General features: G+C 42.2%; 1 protein-coding gene across 3 annotated transcripts; it reads right to left on the bottom strand.

The window, feature by feature from the left end:
* Window positions 1-414: 414 nt before the first annotated feature.
* On the bottom strand, window positions 415-20,258 carry cxxc5b (CXXC finger protein 5b). Of its 3 annotated transcripts, none has more exons than XM_066668936.1 (3): window positions 20,020-20,258; window positions 13,423-14,456; window positions 415-2,196 (listed from the first exon to the last, which is right to left on the bottom strand). In XM_066668936.1, the coding sequence occupies exons 2-3, from the start codon at window positions 14,248-14,250 to the stop codon at window positions 2,152-2,154; spliced, it is 873 nt and encodes a 290-aa protein (XP_066525033.1). In that variant the 5' UTR covers window positions 14,251-14,456; window positions 20,020-20,258; the 3' UTR covers window positions 415-2,151. The 3 variants fall into 3 exon arrangements, with proteins under 3 accessions (XP_066525033.1, XP_066525032.1, XP_066525034.1); XM_066668935.1 differs by lacking the exon at window positions 20,020-20,258 and adding an exon at window positions 18,146-18,500; XM_066668937.1 differs by lacking the exon at window positions 20,020-20,258 and adding an exon at window positions 18,146-18,500 and having other exon boundaries at window positions 415-2,193.
* Between the last annotated feature and the right edge of the window lie 257 nt (window positions 20,259-20,515).

Here is a 20,515-nt window from a genome sequence, read left to right as displayed (position 1 = left end):
TGAGGATATTGGACAGGTCATTGGCTTCACCTTAAAGGGCCTCCTCCATTTATTTCTTGGTGATGTTGAAATAATCGGCTTTAGTCTAGAAGCAATGTTCATTCGAAGCCATTTTTTAGTGTGTGTTTATGTGTATTCACTCTACAGCTGTTCAGCCCCGTCAATGTAGATTGAAGTAATAAGGAGTGTTTCCGTCTGGAGTGCGTCAGAACAGAGGTCGTTTACACCTATCGCTCTTAAAGGCCCATTAATTAAGAATAAATAAATAAATAAATAAAATTCCCTGTCTGAGGGATACAGAGAGGCAGGAGTATTGTTGTATGAATGAATTGAAGGTAAATGTAATATCATGGGTGGACCTCAAGGAAAAGATAATGTACAATAATATACAATAAAGACGTAACATATGGCACCTTTTAATGTCTTTAGTTACTCCATCGGTTTAGTAAGAACTTTTCAGGACAATTGTGTTGTTTTTAGCATAAATTATGAACCCTAGTAACACATCATGACAGTAGCATGGCCTCCAGTGTAAGAAATCACATGAACAGGATATTACAGCTGGTTTGAAGTAGGTGTTTGATGGTTTGGGTGTGCAGTTTGCACAGGGCTAATTGTTGGGTGATTGGCTTCACTTCCATCTAAGCTACATTAGCTTAGACGCAAAGCCAAAGCAAACCTAAAAAAGCAAATACAAATATATAAAATCTTTGGCTTCAATTACCCCTACATTTGTTTTGACCATCGTTCAGACCAGTCATGTTTTATAGCATGGATGACACTGGCTACATATTCCAGGTTCAGTTTGTACCTCTATTTATTCCAAAGTTGAGGAGAGCTGCAACCTCAGAGCTGTTGATTTCTGACACAGATACATGCATTCATTTATCCAGTTTACAAACGCAGCCCTCGGGAAGGCGGCCGTGGAGACATTGGCATCGTAACGAAGACCATTTCACACACTTCAGGGACTTGGTCTTCATCTCTTTTACCACACTGAACTGGGGAAAGACCCCTCTGTCCTGGCTTTGACATGGGAACAGAATAGAACACCAGTGCAACTTACTAAACGGTATGTGGCCATTCGTTTTAGATGAACGACGCCACGTAGGATGTCCCCCATCCTTCACGTTTTTAAATTAAGACTTTGGGGAAAAAATAATAACACAATCAAGGCAAATATATAAACGAAGAACTATCTGACGATGTTCGTAAGGGCTGAGTGTGTCCTGCTAAAAATCTGTTCACCACACCCTGATTTCCACTTGACCAATCGGTATCCAATAGGGCAGTATGACATGGACAGTAAGGATCTGATCTTTAAATGCCACGACCTGGTGTTCATACTCTTTTCTCCATTTGTCTCCGCCATTCTCTAATGACTTCAGTGCACATCGACACTGATTCTGTTGCACAATACAGAAAATAAACACTAAAGGCTTCTGTTTTCCGCATGTTTGGCAAAATGGATGCTACAATATGTCTTTCTTTTTTTTTTTCTTCTGGTTTGATATCAAACAGGGATTTGAAAACCATAGTTTTATGACAAACTAGCCCCGCCCCCTCAAAAAAACAGAACATAACATAAAAAAGCCAAATCCAAATATACTGAGGCAGTCAGTAAGAAGGTTAGTGCTAATTGTACAATAGTGCTCTGGATTAATAACTAGCTTTTAAAACAGAGTCTTGAGTTTACATTCTCTAACGCAAATACAGCATTCCTCCACACGTGGACAAACAGAAACACAAAACACGTAAATTAAAATGATTGTACATTTTTCTGTTTGGCGGTAAAGAGTTCCCCAAGTGTCCAATAAAGGACAAGACTCTAAATAAAGAAGTGGAACGGTTCCAGAACGGAACATAGAGAACAAACGGACAAACAAACAAACGAAAAAAAAAAATAATAATAAAACTAAGCAACGACATGCTGCCAGGGCAGTTTATTTTTGGTTCAGAACAAACAGCTTCGTTCTCATATAGTGCCTTCTCTTCTCCCTCCATTTAGAGAGATGGTTCATTTGTTTGCTTGTTTGTTTATATTTTTGTGGCCAGTGTTTACAAGCCCGCAGCAGTCCGAGTGGGCGGTGGCATTGCGCTTGATTGGCAGTCCGTTATTTTAAGCGAGGCAGAGTTCACTCGTCCGTTGTCCTACTGAAACCAGCGGAAAGGAGCTCCAGTGGGCAGCATCACCTTCTTGGAAACACAGTAGGGTAAACAGGGAGACGTGGGGGGATGGGGTAGGAGAGAAAAACACAGAAAGGGTGAGTGATAAGGACAGAGAGATCGAGAGAGAGAGATGGACAGTGGTAGTCAGTAAATCATTCATTTTAGGTCATGTTTTAAAACAGTATCAAAAATATAGGGTTATCATGTTCTCACATGCAGCTCCTTGAAAAGGTTGAAGAAATCCAGTCAAAATGCAGATTCTAAACTAGTAATCAACACCACATTCATAGTTTCATAAACAGAAAATGAGCTGTTTATATTTGATTTAACTTTGATCAAAGATTATGCGGTGGAGAACCTCTGGGCTTTCTGGGCCTTCAGAGAAGACCTAATGATTTCTGGGAACTTAAGAAGAAATATTCTGTAAATGTTAAGTTATTTATTTAATGCAACCATAATTAATATAGCCAGTGGCACACTGCGCTTCCAAAAGACAGGACACGTTTTGTGAGGAAGAGCCCTGTCTCCCAGGATGACAGCTGAACTATGATTCATGCTAAAATTGTCATTTGTACAATCTTAAGAAGGCCATATTCAATCTAGAATTATCAGGAAATGTTAATGCACAATGCCATTATCTGAGTTCTGATGAAGTACAGTTCTGTGTTTCACTGTTCTGATATTTAGGGCCCGAATCTAGAAACTTAGATCTAACGGCATTTTTCCACTGCATGGAACCTGCACGACCACACGGCTCTGCTCTTGCTTTTCCACCGGCCAAATCTGGTACTTGGTTCCTGGAACCAGATACTGCTCCAGCCGAGTAGGTACTTGAGGTGGTTTCCACCGCATGGGTCCGGCTCTACATGAGTCGACCGCCAGGGCTCCACTGCCAAATGGTCCCAATGACGTCTCAAAACCCTGTCTCTAACAGGAATCGCTGGCTTTGAAAACCACAACAATGGCGGCGGTAAAGTTAGGTGCTGTTTACTCACAGTGTATTTGTAGTTTTTTGGACTAAACACGGCTCCGCCCCCCAGTTCTCAGATCAGTTTTACTTGTTGCACGTTTGGCTTTTGTTGGAAATTTTCATTGGCCATTGGCTCAAGGAGCATATAAACCTCTTCAAAACACCTTGAGGTAAAGTTACGAGCTGCTGTTGCGATTCTTGGTGATTGACGTGGCTCTGGCCAATCAGCGCCAACCTGCGAATACCCATCTACATTTACTGACGCCGTTGTGTGTTTCAAAGCCTGTGGTTTCCATTAGAGGCCGTTTTGCGATGCTACCGGGGGTGCTGTGCTAGTGGAAAAGACGAGCTAAAAGCATGCGGTGCCAAGTCGAGCCAATCCTATGCAGTAGAAAAGCACCATAACAGTCATGGTTTGTTACTTCATACGGTGTTGTGTTCTGCAGAAAAAAAAGACCATCCATTAAATGTTTGCCACATTCTTGTCAATTTTGGAGGTAAAGATTGTAAATGTAAATAAATATAATCATCGTGAGCGTCTGTCAATAATCCTGTCTTTTTATTTGAACTTTTAAACATCACACCGTACAACAGTCTTAACTCAAGTCAAGGTAAATATCAGAGAAGAGACCAGAAAATAGAACAACCCTCCCACAGCTGGCCCCTAACACCTGCAAAGGGTTCTCTCGCTCTGTCTCTCTGCCTTCCTCTTCCTGATTTCCTCCCTATTAGTCACATTTACTCTCTACCCCTCCCCCAATCCCCCTTCTCTCTCCCTTTCTCTCTCCCTGTCTCTCGGTCTGTGGAGTTGGACTCTGAGCCTGTGGAGCTGGCTAAAATGCCGCAGTAGTGGCGGATTTTTCCCAGGCTGCCCTGAGGGTGTGGGACGTGCGAGGATTGGCGGTGTGTGTGTGTGAGTGAGAGAGAGAGAGTGAGAGAGAGGCAGCATTTCCTGGAAAAACTAACCACCGTCACAAGAGAGAACCAAGGGGAAAGAGAAAGAGAGAGAAAGAAGTTGCTTCATTCGAAAGTAACCTGGGCAGTAGATGATGTTACCTTATGTGACTTAATGGAGAATTCCACTGATTTTTATAAGCATTTCTTTCTGCATAATTCAAAAACGGAGATGTAAACAAAGTCATATGAAGAGAGAGAGAGAGAGAGAGAGAGAGAGAGAGAGAGAAAGAAAGTATTTACAGGTGACCAAGGCTCAAGTCTCTTTTTTTACACTGTTTTATGTATAAAGTGGATAATGATAAAAAACTGACCTCAAAACAGTATCTCAGGCCTCAAACACTGAATTTGTTCAATTTTATCTGTTTTATTTTCTGGTCTCTCTCTCTATTTCTCTCTCTTTCTGGTTTTTCTCTCTCTCTCTCTCTCTATCTTTCCGTAGAACACTGCATATTGCATCAGATCTCTGGTTGACTTTGTTTACATCCACACCTTTTAATTATGCAGAAATTTTTTAAAAATGATGGAATTCCCCTTTAATAACCCACCTAATAACCCACCACACGCCTTTTCCCGAACACACTCTCCCACTCCCTCATTACTCTCCCAGATAGCTGACAGGAGCTTGGCATGTCCACACTCACACACACACACACAGTGCTTCCCTTATCCCTCCCTGACCCCACTGACAAGCCAACACAGATGGACTCTCGGAGCACGCACATGGCAGATCAGACAGTCCATGACCACACACACACACACACACACACACACAAACTAAAAACACTCATCCTACCCACGTACGCAAATAAATATGCTACTGGAGACAGTTTTGTCATTATTTCTCACACCCACCACTTTCTTCTGTTAAAGCTGGCACGTGCACTCACACACACACACACACAAACACACACACACACACACACACACACAAACACACACACACACACACACACACACACACACCTACAAAGTCACTGTTCCTAAGTCACTATTCCTAAAATACCTCAACTGTCTGAGTGTTGCATCTGAGTTTAAGCTACTTGGGGGAGAGGGGCGGGGCTTGGAAAACTCTGTACTGTCCTGCCCACTCTGTCTCCACCCACACAGAGTGTGCAGCTGTCAGAGGATTGAAGTGGAAAACAGCACGGATACACAACACACACGCACACACAAATTCTGAACCAGTTGTTGCCCATAAATGTGATTTTCAGTCAGCCAGCCGTGGTGGCGATAGAATAACTAAACTCATTGGAATTAATCAGGAACAAACAGAATATAAATCAGCAATAACAGCCTGGGAAATGCTTTAGAAAATGACTGGAACTAAATATTTGGGCTAATCTGGCTATTACTGAGAAACTGTAAGGGAAACAGGTACTACATTTGAATACAGTGTTGGATCAAATGCTTCTTTGAGTTTAATTTTTATTTATTTTGTTCAAATCATTTTTTAAAAAGTAACAGTGAATGTAACGATCTCTGCCATTGGCTTATGACCAATTTAAGGCCACAATGGCACTTGCAAAAACAAACAGTCCTGTATCTGTCACACGTGTCTTATGTATTTGTGTGTAATAATAATTTCACAAGGGTTTTAAATATATACAGGGACCTATTTGTGATAACGTTTTCCAGTCTAAGCATTGTGCCTATCTTTGATCCCTGATGATGCCTCACACATCCAAGGCTGAGCATCCAAGACAGCACATTTGGCCTTGATCTCTCGGGGTGGGTGGGATGGGCCTCTTTCTCCCCTCAACACAAGCGTAAAGCTAGCCAGCATGGGCATCTGTTTGCTGGTATGGCAGATCTGGACTGTTAACATTCTCCTCCAAGTGTGCCGAGCTGTCCAGTGGTGCTGTGTTAGCAACAGTGTGATAAGCTGTTTGTCTCAGAGGAAGCATGGGCTCTTCACTCTCGCAGGCAGGTGGTACTGTGCTGGAGAGAGTAATATATCATGGGTGAATAGGGGGTGAATAAGTTGTGTTGATAAGTGGGTAAAATATAAATACAATATTTTATTGCATTTTAAAATACTGGAACCGTGTCAAAACGTTACGATGAATGGACCAATAGAAATAGTCAGAAATAATAGGCAATATAAACCTTACCTGACCCTTATCCTGAGCAGCCAAAAAGACATGGCTTGGCTTTTCAATAAAAAAAGAAGCATGAAGCTTTGATAGTACGTACCTCACTAAATCCGGACATATTCTGACCCCTGACATTATACGTTCGATAATTATTCTCTTTTTTAAATCAGTTTAGAGATCTGCTCTCTCCTAAAACACTATTAAACACACACACCGTCACACACACTTCAGTTTATAAAGCTATCGCCCTCTTAAATCGCTATATAACACATACATGAGCATATCAATGCATCAGTTCTAAAGCCGGTGACATGTGAAGTGAACTCATACAACTGACACACACTCAACCTCAGTCGTCACAGAACACACACTCATATACACACATTACCCACACTTTTCCTTCGTTCATCAATAACACCACACAGGTCCTCCGATCTACCGTAACCTCATGTGTTCCCACCACCACATCAATATGAGACCCCATCATATGATGAAATACATCTACACACACCCACACACACACACACACACACACACACACACACACACACACACACACACACACACACACACTGCAGTCAATACATGCAAGCAACCCCCCACTGTGACATCAATAAAGGCTCTTTAAGCCGTGTAAGCCCCCCTGCCTCCATCAAGCAGCCTGGCTGCCTGTCAATATGAACACATAACACACACATCAGCAGTCAAAATACACACACACACATACACACACACAGACACACCCACAAATATACGTTCACATACTCATACAAACATGCAAACTCAAACACACCCACAGGCCAGTTAAAACCTGAGACGCATTCATTTAAACACAGACAGATCAAACAGACGTAGACACACATATGCAGCCCAACCCTAAGCCCCTTCACACGCCAACACAGCCATCTCATGACCCCCCAGAGCTCCCAGCACTCACTGCTAAAAGCCTCAGCACTGAAACTCAGATGGTCAGCATTTACACTTAAATACTGTGCGGGCACACACACACACACACACACGCACGCACAAACAGAGAAATGTGTGGCGACCTGCAGTGACCCATACAATCATTACTTCATTAAATACTTACATATCTTCTATTATTGATCAAATATGGCCACTCATAGCTATGACATTCAGTAATACGCACACATACAGGCTTGTTTTTATTCCGTGTCTGGATGTGGGATTATATATATATATAGTGTATATGCAATTAATATGTCCTGTGTGCATTTGACATAATAATAATAGCAATGTATTGTATTGTAATTTCAATTCAAGACCACCTCTATCGATACATTAACCACAACATTTTTACGTACATTTGCTGTGTTTCATTGTAGAAAAATCTAAACCACACAGAACAAAAATCTCCAAAACTGTAACTTCAAGAGAAAAAATAACCATTCTGATTTATAATTTAAGTTACTGGAACGATATTGCACTACACATCATGTCTGACCTAGTCTCGCACTGCCAGGCTCTCTATGGAGAGTCTGGTACCGTTCACCACTTAACGTGGCCAAAAACCGCCTACTACTGCAGGAAAATAAATCTGACAGACACACAAAAGGACCAATCACATGTCTGACGTGTGGAGGCAGTCTTTCGGGTTGGACCAGTAGCAGAGCCCGTACGAAATAACGCACCGTGCGTATATGCGGATGTGCCGACAGCCAATCAGAATGCAGCTGGCAGAATCCTGACAGTGTGGCCAGATTAACGCACTAAAGGTATCAGACTTGTCAACCTGTGGGCGGAGCCTCTGTGGCTGAGACTATGGTTGACTGTTTCTATTGGTGCAGATAAGTGTAAATTCTTAAAATCTAAAAAGCAACTGGTGTTGGTCAACAATACACTATGATAAATCAGAGGAACAAGGTCTTGTTTCCGATAACGGGGATATGTTTATTTGCTGCGTATGTACTGTATATACACTGTGGGCTGTTTCCTGGACAGGGATTAATCCCAGCCCTGGCCTACATTTTCATTTCAGTGGAGAATCTCCTTTCAAAATGCTGCGTAGTCTAGGAATAGGTTTAATCCATGTGTGGAATACCAGCTTATTATATAATAACATTTTCTAACCCATATCTTAACCTTAGCAACAAAATAGAAATTATTTCAGTTTAGAGTAATGGAGAACATGGAGGTTTAGTAAAATGTTTCCCTTGTATTCGTAGTTAATCCTGTCTTTCTTGGCTCAGGACAAAGTCAGGACTTTAAAAATGAATGTATACAGACATAATATTAACACACACACACACACACACACACATCATGTTGACACTTATGGGTCCCACAGTGCTCTGAGGACAGAGTTCCAAGCCACATTGACACCTGGTGCTCCAGATGACCACCACGATGACCAGATGGACCGTACAAGACTAGCCCACGCACACACACACACACACACACACACACACATATTCATATATGGTTTTATGCATAATACACCACATTTATTGCTTAAAGCGAACTTGATAAATAAAAAACTTCTCTCATTTTGTGTCCTTGTTTTTCCAGGACACAGATTATAAAATGTTTGGCATAATCAATCCCAAATACACCCATTTTACAAAGAAGCTGAGTATCTTACAACATCTCACAGCTGACTTATTTATTATTAATCTGTACTACTGAATGAACAACAGTTTTACAACTTGAGTTCAATTTACTTTGGCTTCAGATTGATGGCCCCGGGCCTCAGACACATCACTTTAGATGTTAGTGGCTTGGACATAAAAGTTAAGGTCATGTTGAAACTTGCAAGTGATAACACAGACCATTTGTAGAGCATGGCTGAATTATTCAACTCAATGTCTTCCTTAGAAAACAGGACTAAAGTAATATTTATGTACAGTTCATCCTTAAGATCCTTTAACGTACTACAGAAATGTTGGGATATGTATCATTTAAGTTCCATCTTTTTGTATTTTTTAATGTTAGAAACATTTTTGTAGATAAAGTTACATTAAAGTCAATTCAAATAGTAATATCAAGTGTTTTGGCGGTTCCTTCACTCTCATTTACAGAGGAGGACGATGCCCAACAGACACCCAAAATGGCAGAAACAATGATAGGGAGAAGACGGGCCACGCAGTGACAATCCTGAGAGACCAGCTGTGCTCTGATCATGGGCGCCTAATGAAATAAACTAAACTATCCGCAGGAATTCATGAAAAAAGTAAACCAGGAAACAATGTAGAGACATCAGCTAAATATCCTTTAACCCAGATAAAACACACTAGATATATTTACATTTTTTTACAGTGAAAATCAGTTTTTTTTAAGTATTATAATAATCTAATACATTAGAAGTAAACCAAACTCATGTCATAGCTTTGACATACTGGTCATGTCTACAAAGTACCGTCCAAACACACACACACATATATAGTGTTGTTATTTAGGTTTTCTGTGGCGGAAAATTTAGGACCAGACTGTACTGTAAATACGATCAGAAATGATGTACTATCAGAACACATGGGTTCTTTGCCCTACACTAGATCCAATTATGATCAATACAGAAGATCTGCAATAAGCTGAAATGTCAAATACCATCATATTGTCACGTGTGAGTACATTATCCATTCCTGTGAATGAACAACATGTTTTATTCTGTTTTCAAAACATTATCCATCTTCTGCTATCAAAGCAAAACCTCAATCATTTAATCAATGGATGAATGAACATCTAGGATTTGTGCAATTTATTTGGATGACAAAAATAGAATCAAGCACATGTATGACTGATGATATCCTGCGCAAATAAAGTGACTTTTTGAACAACACACACACATTGGTTTAGAAATAACCCACTTAAAACACAATATAACACTACACATCCATGAACATATCAATATATCAGCTCTAAAGCCGGTGAAATGTGAAATATAATTTGTGAACATCAACAACACTTTTATTGACGCTCTGCTGGTTTATGCTACCTTTTGACACTAAGAAAAACTCAGTGACCAATCACAGTTGTGTCTGGAGCTGGCATTACAACAACACATTTTATCCAACTACAACTTTCTGACATTCCTGAATAGGATTACTCTGGCCTCTGTTTGGTCATAGACGACGTTGGCATGTACAAAAGTGGCTTGCATTAGGCAGAGGCAGCCGTCAGACCGCATGTGAGTGAAATGAGTTAGGACATGAGATAGGATGTGAAAAAAAACTGTGAATGTTTCACCATTTTCACACGTGTTTTCTTGGAGCCACATATGGTGAATAAAGACTTACTCTGCAACGTTGTAAGAGAACAGTAGAGAAACTGTGTCTTGGTTACTTGGGTAGGGAAGGGGTAAAGATGTATTTCTTGCATTAGTACTTGGGGTCGACCCCAGCTGTCGATCAAACCAGTGTCTCCCAGGTTTTGTCTTGGTGTGTCCTTACATGGCACTGTTTAGCAAATTTACTGCTCCAGCAGGCCTGATTCAGCTCATGAAGAGCTCGATAATTAGATGACGAGGGGAATCTAGTGTGTTAGATGAGAGGAAATAAACTGCAGTGCAGGGGGTTCTCTAAGGCTGGGTTTGGGACACACTGCACTGGTGTGAAATACACACTACACTACAGTGACTTTTATGGACCACTGAAGTCGTGTCACGATTATGTAGTCATGTCTTGCCCATATTAGGTGCTTTTCCAGTGCATGGCACCTACACTACTTGACTCTACTTGCTATTTGGTACCTGGCAACTGGTTGGTTTTCCAACACCAAATATCCTCCAAAAATATATCTATTCACATTACAAAACACAGGAACTGCAATGTCTCTAACAGGAACCTCAACAGCGACACCCGGATAATTAGGTGTTGTTTATTCACTGTGTATTCACATGTTGTTGTTGTTTTTGAGACTGAACACGGCTTTAGTTGCACATCAGTTCTGACAGATCAGTAATATTTTCAGTCCTTGTTGCACCATCCAGCTCTCGCTGGAGTCTTAGTGAACCTGGCGAAATTCTGCAAGCTGCCATTGTGAGTCGGATAAAGACAAACTAGATCCCTACTGTAGCTTGTAGCTAGCTTCTATCAGGCCAATCAAAGGTCTACAAGGTTTAAAGATCATAGTTTACTCTGTTCTCGGCTTACTATGAACAATGTGCCTGGCTCCAGGAACCAGGTATAAAACCAAAAAAAATGCAGAGTAGAGTAGAGTAAGTACCATGCAGTGGAAAACACCATTAGGAAATCCAGGATTGGTAATTGGATTTCTTAATACAGGATCATATCCTATACTAAGGAAATGGTTCTCGAACGTAATACAGTTTGCCATGCAGACTGGTTTTCTCTGAATGTGTGTTGAGTTTCCAGTTCCTTGCTCGGGTAGTAACACTACGCCATACAAATAAGAGTCCTTGGGCAAGACCCCTAATCCTGCATTTGCTGACCTCTGTAACATCATTAAAATTGTATGTTGCTCTGGATAAGAGTCTCTGCCAAACGCCATGCATAAAAAGCGAGCCTTTTTCAGTGTGGTTGGTCTTTTGCTCTGGATATAGCAGATGGACTACAGTTTGCGAAGCTACTGCTGTAATAATACACTGTTCCAGTGTTCATTTCACTGAAAGCTTACTTCATATTTTGACTGTTAAAAGCCTTGTCATTTAAATGATCCAGTGATATCCTGTGAATTACTTTACACAGCAAAATATACCTTATCAGGTTTACCACACATCTGTGGCCTATTATCAGAATCATTTTCACTGGTTCTAGATCCATGGGTCAACTTATACTATTTCCTATCCATAGGTTCTATGTGACTTGCATTTGTCAGACTTCTCTTACAGCCCTTTAGCTGAATCTCTTCTGATCTGAGCATTGTTGATAGCTACAATGTTTTGCAGGTTACTGACACTTCCTTAAATATTCTGCTGGTGTGATTCTATCTATACAGACTGACAGCTTGTGTCTAGACCACCACGGTTTCAAATGAGACCATCCTCTGATCATTATGCTCATATTCATTATGCCGTTATGTTCAGTTTATTTGTAATACTGGAACAGCTGGTGTACATATGTTTGAGGAGATCTCTAGCATCAGTAGCCTCTGGTCAATTGTAGCTGCTGTGAAGGCAACCAGCGCTGCTCATCAGCTGCTTTCCTTCTCACTAAGTCTCTAAAGCTTTCTCTTCTAGAAGATTCAAGCAGCAGCAAAAACGTGATATCATTTACTTGCCGAGCTCCTTATCATCCAATAAACGTATACATTTATATACAGCATGCATTAAGATGGAATTATGGGAAACAGATGTAAACCAGTAAGAAGTAATAGAGTAGAATTATTATTTAACCAACTACTACGAACCGATAACGATTATGTGTAACGTGTAAATTATTGGGTTATCTGATTAATCATTACTACTCAACCGACACATTCTAATATCATCATTTGGCTTCATATTGATTCAGAATAAGAATGGTTGAATGGTTTTGTCATTGGGTTACCAATGATCTGCTTGTGCTACCACTGATCCAGCCCCCTGCAATCCAAGAAAATCCCTTAGGTGAGGAACCGTCTTGCACGTACAAGCTCGAGAGACCATCATGAACTGTGTTTGCTTGACACTGGGAGCCAGTGCTCCGCAGGCTGTGCAAATTTTGTTTCCAATATCAAGCAAATGCAGTTCTGAGTTGGTGTTTTTCTCTAGAGCACTTTCAGGTTCCACAGGTCGTGAGGCGTTCCCCTTTAAGGGAAAGGCTGCCCTGTTCCTCCAAATCCAAACCTTTCCAGTTTCAGGAGTTCCTTGGGGGCTGGATCTGTGTTAGGGCAAGGAGACCATTGGTTCCCACTATGAATATCTACGATCAGTGAGTAGGTGAGAGAACGTTCTTGTCCAGTGTAAATGTATTCATCTGGAGACAGTAATATACTAGGACAGACTGAAGGAAGGAGAAATTTCTGGTAAAGCACAGATCGTGAGTATCCATCTAGATCATTGTGAATAGGGAAGAACACTGTAGGACTCTGCAAAAAAAAAGGCAGTTTGGGGGTGTTTTTTGGAGAAAGTGGATCAGTGAACTTTGGAGTTCAATGTAATGAATTTTTAAAGCTCTGAATTTTAAATAAGATCGTGGCTCTGAAGTGTAACCGAGGAGTACCTAGTGTTATTGACTATGAAGGACTTGCATCATGTTAAAAGGGTTAGAAGATCAGGTAGGAAGGCTACAAGAACACAGGTGGTTTGTGCACGGCTTAATTCTGGGGTGACCTTACCTCCAAGCCTCCAGCCGGCTTCTTCTTCAGCTCCTCGCACTTTCTGAACTTGCAGATCTGGTGTCCGGTCTTGCGGTTGCGGCAGCTGCTACACTGCTCACAGTTGATCCTGCGGCGGCAGGGCGGGCACAGGCCGCAGCGTTTGCGCTTCTTCTTGCCATTGGCGCTGATGGAGGTGGCGACCTCACTGTGGCTCTGCTGGTGCTCCGTCGCCCCGGTTACCTGCGACAGCGCCCCATCTGCTAGGAACACCCCCGCTGGCGTCATGATGAACAGGCCCGGGTGGAAGGGGAAGGCTCCTCCTACTCCGCCGCCGTTGCTCAGCAACGGAAAGTCTGTCACACTCCCTAATGAGTCGGAGGCAGAGACTCCTTCCATGTCTCCGCCCACATTGAGCCCGGAGGAGTCGGAGACAGGGAGCAGCATGCTGGCCTGCCGCAAGAGTTCGGCAGCCTGTGCCAGGTGCAGCCCACTCGGAGAGTCCAGCAGGCCGGACACCAAAGCGCCCCGGTCCAGTTTGCTGAGTCCAATTTGGGCTCTGTGTTGGGCAGCTGCTGAGTGGGCCTTCACCCCAGAGGTCACTAGCGAGCTCTGGGCTAGTCTGTTTGCGTTAGCGGTAGCTACTGCGGCGGCGGCAGAGCATGTGGCGATGTACTGGGAGAGCGCCCGTGAGTGTTTGAGGCTCTTATTGAGCGGGGCACTGATGATGCCGCTCCGATTGCGCCTCTCCACCACAGGCGATGAATCTTCATCTCCGCAGCAGCTGTCCCGAGCATCCTCATCCTCTCTGGCTTGGTTTCCCTCCATCGACCCCCCACCGCCAGACATAGCCCACAGCACGAGGGGGAGGGAGAGAGAGGGGGAGAGGAGGGGTGAAGGGCAAAGGAAGAGGGCAGCAATGTTCTCCCTCAGATTGGTGCTTGGGGAAGAGTGATGCTGGGCGAAGTGAAGAGTCCAGTGGTTGACAGTGCTCACCTACAACCCACAGTACGCTCCCCTCACAGGCATTTTATCTGGCCGCCCCCTGTTAAGACCTGAAGGACAGAGGTAGAGGAATAAGGCAATGAATATTTAACATTGAGTTGGACATGACAACTGAAAAATATAGATAAATTGTGTGTCAAAATCAAAACGTCAAACTGTAAGTCTTTTTAGTGTTCATGGACAAATCAAACCTAAAGGAGAATTCCATGGGGTTTACATTATTCACGTAAACAAAGCTGTAAACAATGTAATTCAAAGTGCTTTGATGTGAAATTGATTGTTGTAAAGAAGCTAGATTTATTTGCAGCTGTGCTAACAGCAACCAGGAAGATATAGATACAGCTACATAAGCAATGCCCAAAGAGAAATAACATTTCTACCCGCTCCTGTCCAAAGATTCTTCATAAATATATACATAGGTAACACACACATTACATACATAGTACATACATTGGCTACAGCTAATACTGAACACTGAAACCTTGAGTATTAGTGGATCTGGACCTGAATGGGACATTTTTTTCATTAATAACCTCCACACTTCGTTTCACTTAGAGGTATTAAAACTTACAAATAAATATAACATCAATTTTAATGCATTTGAAGCATTTTCTAAGTTTCAAACCATCTGTGGTTCCAGCCTGAAGCCTGGCTGCTTGTGTGGTGCTTCTGTGAGCCTGTGACTGTCATTCAAATACAGCATTTAAACAGTCCCATTAATGTCTCCCTTGGTGCATTATCGTTAGCTATTGCCATGTAATGAATTTGTTTAAAACCTAAGTACATAGAGTCTGAGGTTTTAATTCCATATCACTGATGCCAGAAGTATCAGCAATGTTAGCCCTGAAGGATGCCTTCAGCAGACAACACTGGACAGTGCCCATGGGAGACCTATGAATAAATCAACAAGCAGCAAACTAACAAAACCAACAGCAATCTTCAATTCTGCTCAAAACAAGACTAAAATATCAGTGAAAAAGTGAGTGGATGGAATGAATGCAAAGGGTGTCAGTGACTAAACTGGCAACTACATTCACTTTAGTTTCAGGATCACACGGAATTCATATGATTTTATGGTTATCCTCAATCTGAGTTAATGAAGGTAACAGATACAAACTGATCAATCAGTCTTAAGGATCAAATTTAAGCAAATAAATAAATAAATAAGTGTATCAGACACTCTGTTACCCTATTGAAAAATACCAAACAATATAATATTAAGCTGAATTTGTGGCAGCGTTTCATATCCAGCATTTTCTGGTAGCCCTATGCCAATAACCAAAATATTCTTAACGTTATTCCAAGTAATACTGGAGCGCTCGGATGGTGACACACTGACACGACGTAAAGAGCTGCAGGAGATTTCCAATTATGTTAACGAACAAGGACACAAAGTGTCTTTGATGTGAAGCACGAAATAGCTCCCCCTTTGGTGATGCAGTTAATAAAGGAGAGTCAGTATGAGAAAAACAGCACCTCCTGTGGTGCAGCTCCTAACTGCAAGGTGATTGTGTGAGAGAGTTGCAAGGCAGTTCCATGAGGTGCTATGCATCTATTGACAAAAACTGGGTTACAAGATTTCACCCTGAAGGTGATGAATTCTAAGTGAACAATGTAAACTGCTGAGATCATAATGCTGTAACTTCATTTAGGCCTCTGTTGATTCTTACATAGTGACCTCGGTTAACCTGTGCCGTCTCATTCTGTAAGCACTGTTGTCATATACTGCATAATGTAACACTAATCATCTGTGCACTGTTTAATACCTCTTTATAGAAGAAATAAGCAGCTGTACCCAAATCTTGATAATAATCTTGCCCAATGGATAAAACACATCTTTAAATGTATCACTTTACAGTTAACAATCCTCTTACTTATGTTTGTTAATTTGGTAATAAAAACCTTAAAAGGTGTTATATGTAGTTATAACACATAAATAAGTGGTGCAACTAAGAGATGTTGCTTGCCAGATTCTGAGCCCACATCCATCTACACAGTTAAATCGTACATGCCTATTTATCTCACTCTGTCTTCTCCATAAGTCAGCGTTATTATACCTGTCAGCTTCATCAGATATTCACATTCATCAGATATAACATCAGTGTTTCCCTTTTTGTTTATGTCTTATAACTGCTTTGGTGCCCATGACCTACTTATGAACCGTTGTTAAAGTATTTTTTAAATCTTACAGAAGATTTTAAAGGGCAGTCATGCTGTAAAATGGTGCCATATATTCTATCTGACAGACAAAAATGCATAATCTGCCGTGCTATCGCTTCATTTAGGCTTCTGCTGGTTCTTGCATAGTGACCTCAGTTAACCCGCACCGCACAGACTCATTCAGTAAGCACTGTTACCATATATTATATAATATTACACAGCTGCTGGCACAGATCAGCTGCACACCTTTCAATACCTGTGGCATAAAGGAACATGGTGGTTGTATCTAGGTACAGAGTGTACTAATCCAGCTTGTTACGGGTCTTACACAACCCATACACAGCAGTTATAGTCTAAACTAAGCCAAGAGCTTGACTTTATATGCCTGTGTTGGGTGCTGGCCCTAAATTCTCAAGCTAATGTCAATGCTAATGACACCCTGACACAGTACACTTGAGGTAAAGGTATGTGAAATAGCATCAAATTAAACATTTTCTGCTGATGTTTTACATGTTATCTACTATTTTGAGTGACTTGCAAAGGTGATTTAAACTGAAAAAAGTACTGCTTTGAAATTAAAGGCAAAAACAGCCTTAAATTCACATGAATAAGAAATATTAATAAGTAATGTCTTAATCTTGTTAAATTGTTATAAATAGCAGCACTTTAAATGTGGACTCACTGTCACCTGGAAAACAGCCATTTTGTAAGCTTTATTACTGGAGGGTTTCTCATAATTATGACTAAATATTTCATAATTTTGACTGACTCTCAGAAAATACAGCCTATCATTTGAGTGTTTCTCATAATATCAACATAAAATCTTATAATGATTTCAAAATGACAAGAAAGAATGGGATCGCAAAATCATGAGATAACAGCCCTAATTTAGAAATACTTTCCCATTATAATTAAGAGATAGTAAATCATGATTATGGGAGGGTAAGTCATATTTGAGATGTGACATCACAATTGTGAGGAGCTTTATCATTATTACCACATAATATGGCATAATTATGAAATGTTGTGTCATAATTAAAATGTGATGTCATACTTGCGAAAAGTTCTAATTATTACGTGATAGCTATCCATAAAAATGAGGTAGAAAATCATATCTGAGACGTCAAAACTGGGGAGGCTTCTCATTATTACGAGATAGTAAGTCATAATAATGAGACAGTAGGTCACACAATTGAGTCATAGTAAGTCATAATAATGAGAAAGGAGCCCATAATTAATTCATGATATTAAGTCATAGGAATAAGACTGTAGGTCATAATTCTGAGACAGTAAATCATAATTATGAAATGCTAAATAATAATTGAGATGTGACGTCACAACTGCGAGGAACTTTCTCGTTATTACGAAATAGAAGCCTCAGTCGTGATAATGAATTAGTACGTCACAGTTATGGGAAACTTTCTCATGATTATAACTGGCTAAATGCCCATATGTTCTTTCAAGCGGCGGAAACAGACTCTCCACAGACTAGAGGAAGCACTTAGCCCACAATAATAACGGTCTAATAATGTGAAAACGTCAACAAGAGCAAAGTTAACAGCGAGAGACAAATTCAAACCTCAAAGTGAAGGACAGAAACTGCGTTGTATCCCAGAGTCATGAATTCCGTAGGTTTAAAACCCTACACTGTGCCGGAGTGTGTGTATCCGTCTGTTTAGGAGCAGAATTCCGCGCTGGAGCCGGAGCAGGACAAAAGGAGCTCGCCGTTCAACCGCAGGTAAAAGACCCAAGTTTCCGCCAGCCGCCGCGAGCTGGAGATCAACCTCACGGAGACGCGGCCACACATAAAGTAAAATCCAGTCCGAGGACACTAGAAATAGGCGACGCGTTCATCGGAACCGCGCTGCGTGCGACTCGAAACACGAACCCAACGCAAACAGACGCGCGGAGAGCGCGAGAGCTGCGTCCGTGAGGGCTACTGCTGCTGCAACCTTATTGAGGTGGAGGGGGGGGGGAGTAGTTAAGAGGAGGGGGTGGGGGGGGGGGGGTCACGCGGCGAAGGGACAATAGGAGCGACGGACGGACAAGGAACAATGGCTGAAGCGACGCAAACAGAACACTGACCGAATAATCGATGCCCGGTGACCAATGCAACTGAATACAAACGGCTCGATTAATCGGGCTTCATTTCCCTATCTTTCCCAACCTCTCAGGGATCAACACGAGCGCAGAGATCAACAGGGTTGGAGGGGGGGGGGGGGGGGGGGGGGGGGCAGTATAGCAATAGAGGACAGAGAAAACCAGATAGCAGAGAGAGGTGGATAGAAATAGAAGAGAAGAACAGAAGAGGAGTAGGAGAAATAAAAGAGAGGTAGGTGAGAGATAGAAATAGAAGAACTGAAAGGAAACGGAAAGACTGAAAAAAGTGAGAGATGAAAGTGATAGAATCAGAAGAATAGAAGAAAAAGGGGAAGAAAGCAAACAGGAGAGAGAATGAAAGAATGAGCGTGGGGGAGAAAACAGGAGAGAGATTGATCAGGAGGAGTGGGGGAAAAAGAAAGAAGGAACAGAGGAGAAAGAGAGAAACTGGGAGAGAGATCCCGTAAAAACAAACAAACAAAAAACAACAGCCTCAGATCTAGTACAAATAAGTCATTCATCAAAAAGTTTCCCACTCCAGCTCGATTATTCGACCTGCCGAGTGTCAGGAGTGTGACAATGATCTAATATAAACAGAGGCCGGGTCAACTGTTCATGTGTTATTAATCATACTCTCACCGCAATGTATCCATGAGTCGACTAATCGAATGACACCGAATAATGTCGCTCATTATATGTTTACAAGGCCAGTGAGAATTATGCACAGCGATCAGAAAGCGCGTGCTCCCTCGCAGTAAACCCTGGCCCTTCATGTGTTAATGCCCCTCTGCCCACAGGCCTGGCGTCACGCTCCCTGGTCATTTCAAAGTGAAAAACAAAAATCTCTTTTGTCTCCGGCCGCCGCTGCTCTCAGCCCGAGGTGTGTGTGTGTGTGTGTCAGTGTGTGAGGGAGACAGAGAGTGTGTTTGTGTGTGTGTGTTCGGTAACGCGCCAGCACGTCTGACCAGCTCGAATTAAAATCACGTTCCCTCGTTATTCCTCATTGTAAGTTTCAAACAGCACCTTAAAAGTGAGAGGCTCATATTCTCCCCCTCTCTCTATCTCTCTCTCACCCCCCCCCCCTTCTTATCTTCTGTCTCCCTCTATCTAACGTGTCTCTCTATCTATCCCCCCCCCCCTCCCTTCCACCAACACGATCTGCATATTTGCAAACGCTTGAGCTCGTCGTTTTCGTTTTCACCGCGCGAGCCGAGGGGGAGGGCAAAAGCGAGGACGCGCAGGGAGGTTTAGAGCTGTAAGAAAACAGGAGGAGAGCAAAGAAAAGGAAAGAAAGGACGGAGGTAAACGAATAAAAGAGAGAGAGAGAGAGAGACGTAAACAAATGAGACTCACCTGACACCCCCCGAGTGATATACAAAAGCGCGCAGCTGGAACGCCAGGCTCGCTCTCGCGTTCGATTCGAATCTCTTCACGGTGTTCTCGAATTCGAACCCGAGGGAGAGAGAGAGAGAGAGAGCGAGAGAGGCAGATAGCAAGAGAGAGAGTGAGTGAGAGAGATAAAGAATGAGCGAGAGAGCGAGCTCCGGTAAACGCGTTTTTTTTTTTCCGGCGGGTTTTCAGTGTGTCCGCCGCCTCCTCCGCGTCCGCGCGCTCGCGGGAGGAGAGCGACATGCAAACACATTTCATAGATTTTTGGAGCTTCACACAAAAACCGAAGTGGACTTTCCCCCCCCACACCCCACCCCAGTCACACCACCGAGAACACCGCCAACGGCGAAGTGGGGGAGGGGGAGGGGTGAGGTGGTCAGTCAAAACAAAAATAACCAACAACTAGCACACTTGTTTGTGTCTGTATCTGCCCCTTGTGCATATGTACCAGCTACTTCAT

Source organism: Hoplias malabaricus, chromosome 4 (genome assembly GCF_029633855.1).
Source record: "Hoplias malabaricus isolate fHopMal1 chromosome 4, fHopMal1.hap1, whole genome shotgun sequence".
Taxonomy (NCBI): domain Eukaryota; kingdom Metazoa; phylum Chordata; class Actinopteri; order Characiformes; family Erythrinidae; genus Hoplias; species Hoplias malabaricus.
Note: the sequence above shows the minus strand (reverse complement) of the source record. Positions and strands in the feature narration are given on the sequence as shown.

Excerpts from the sequence above, each read along its gene's own strand:
- cxxc5b (XM_066668936.1), bottom strand. The coding sequence starts at position 14,250 with ATGTCTGGCGGTGGGGGGTCGATGGAGGGAAACCAAGCCAGAGAGGAT. Across the intron at positions 2,197-13,422 it reads AGCCGGCTGGAGGCTTGGAG|AAGGTGATGCTGCCCACTGG; the intron begins GTAAGGTCACCC and ends TGTGTTTCCAAG.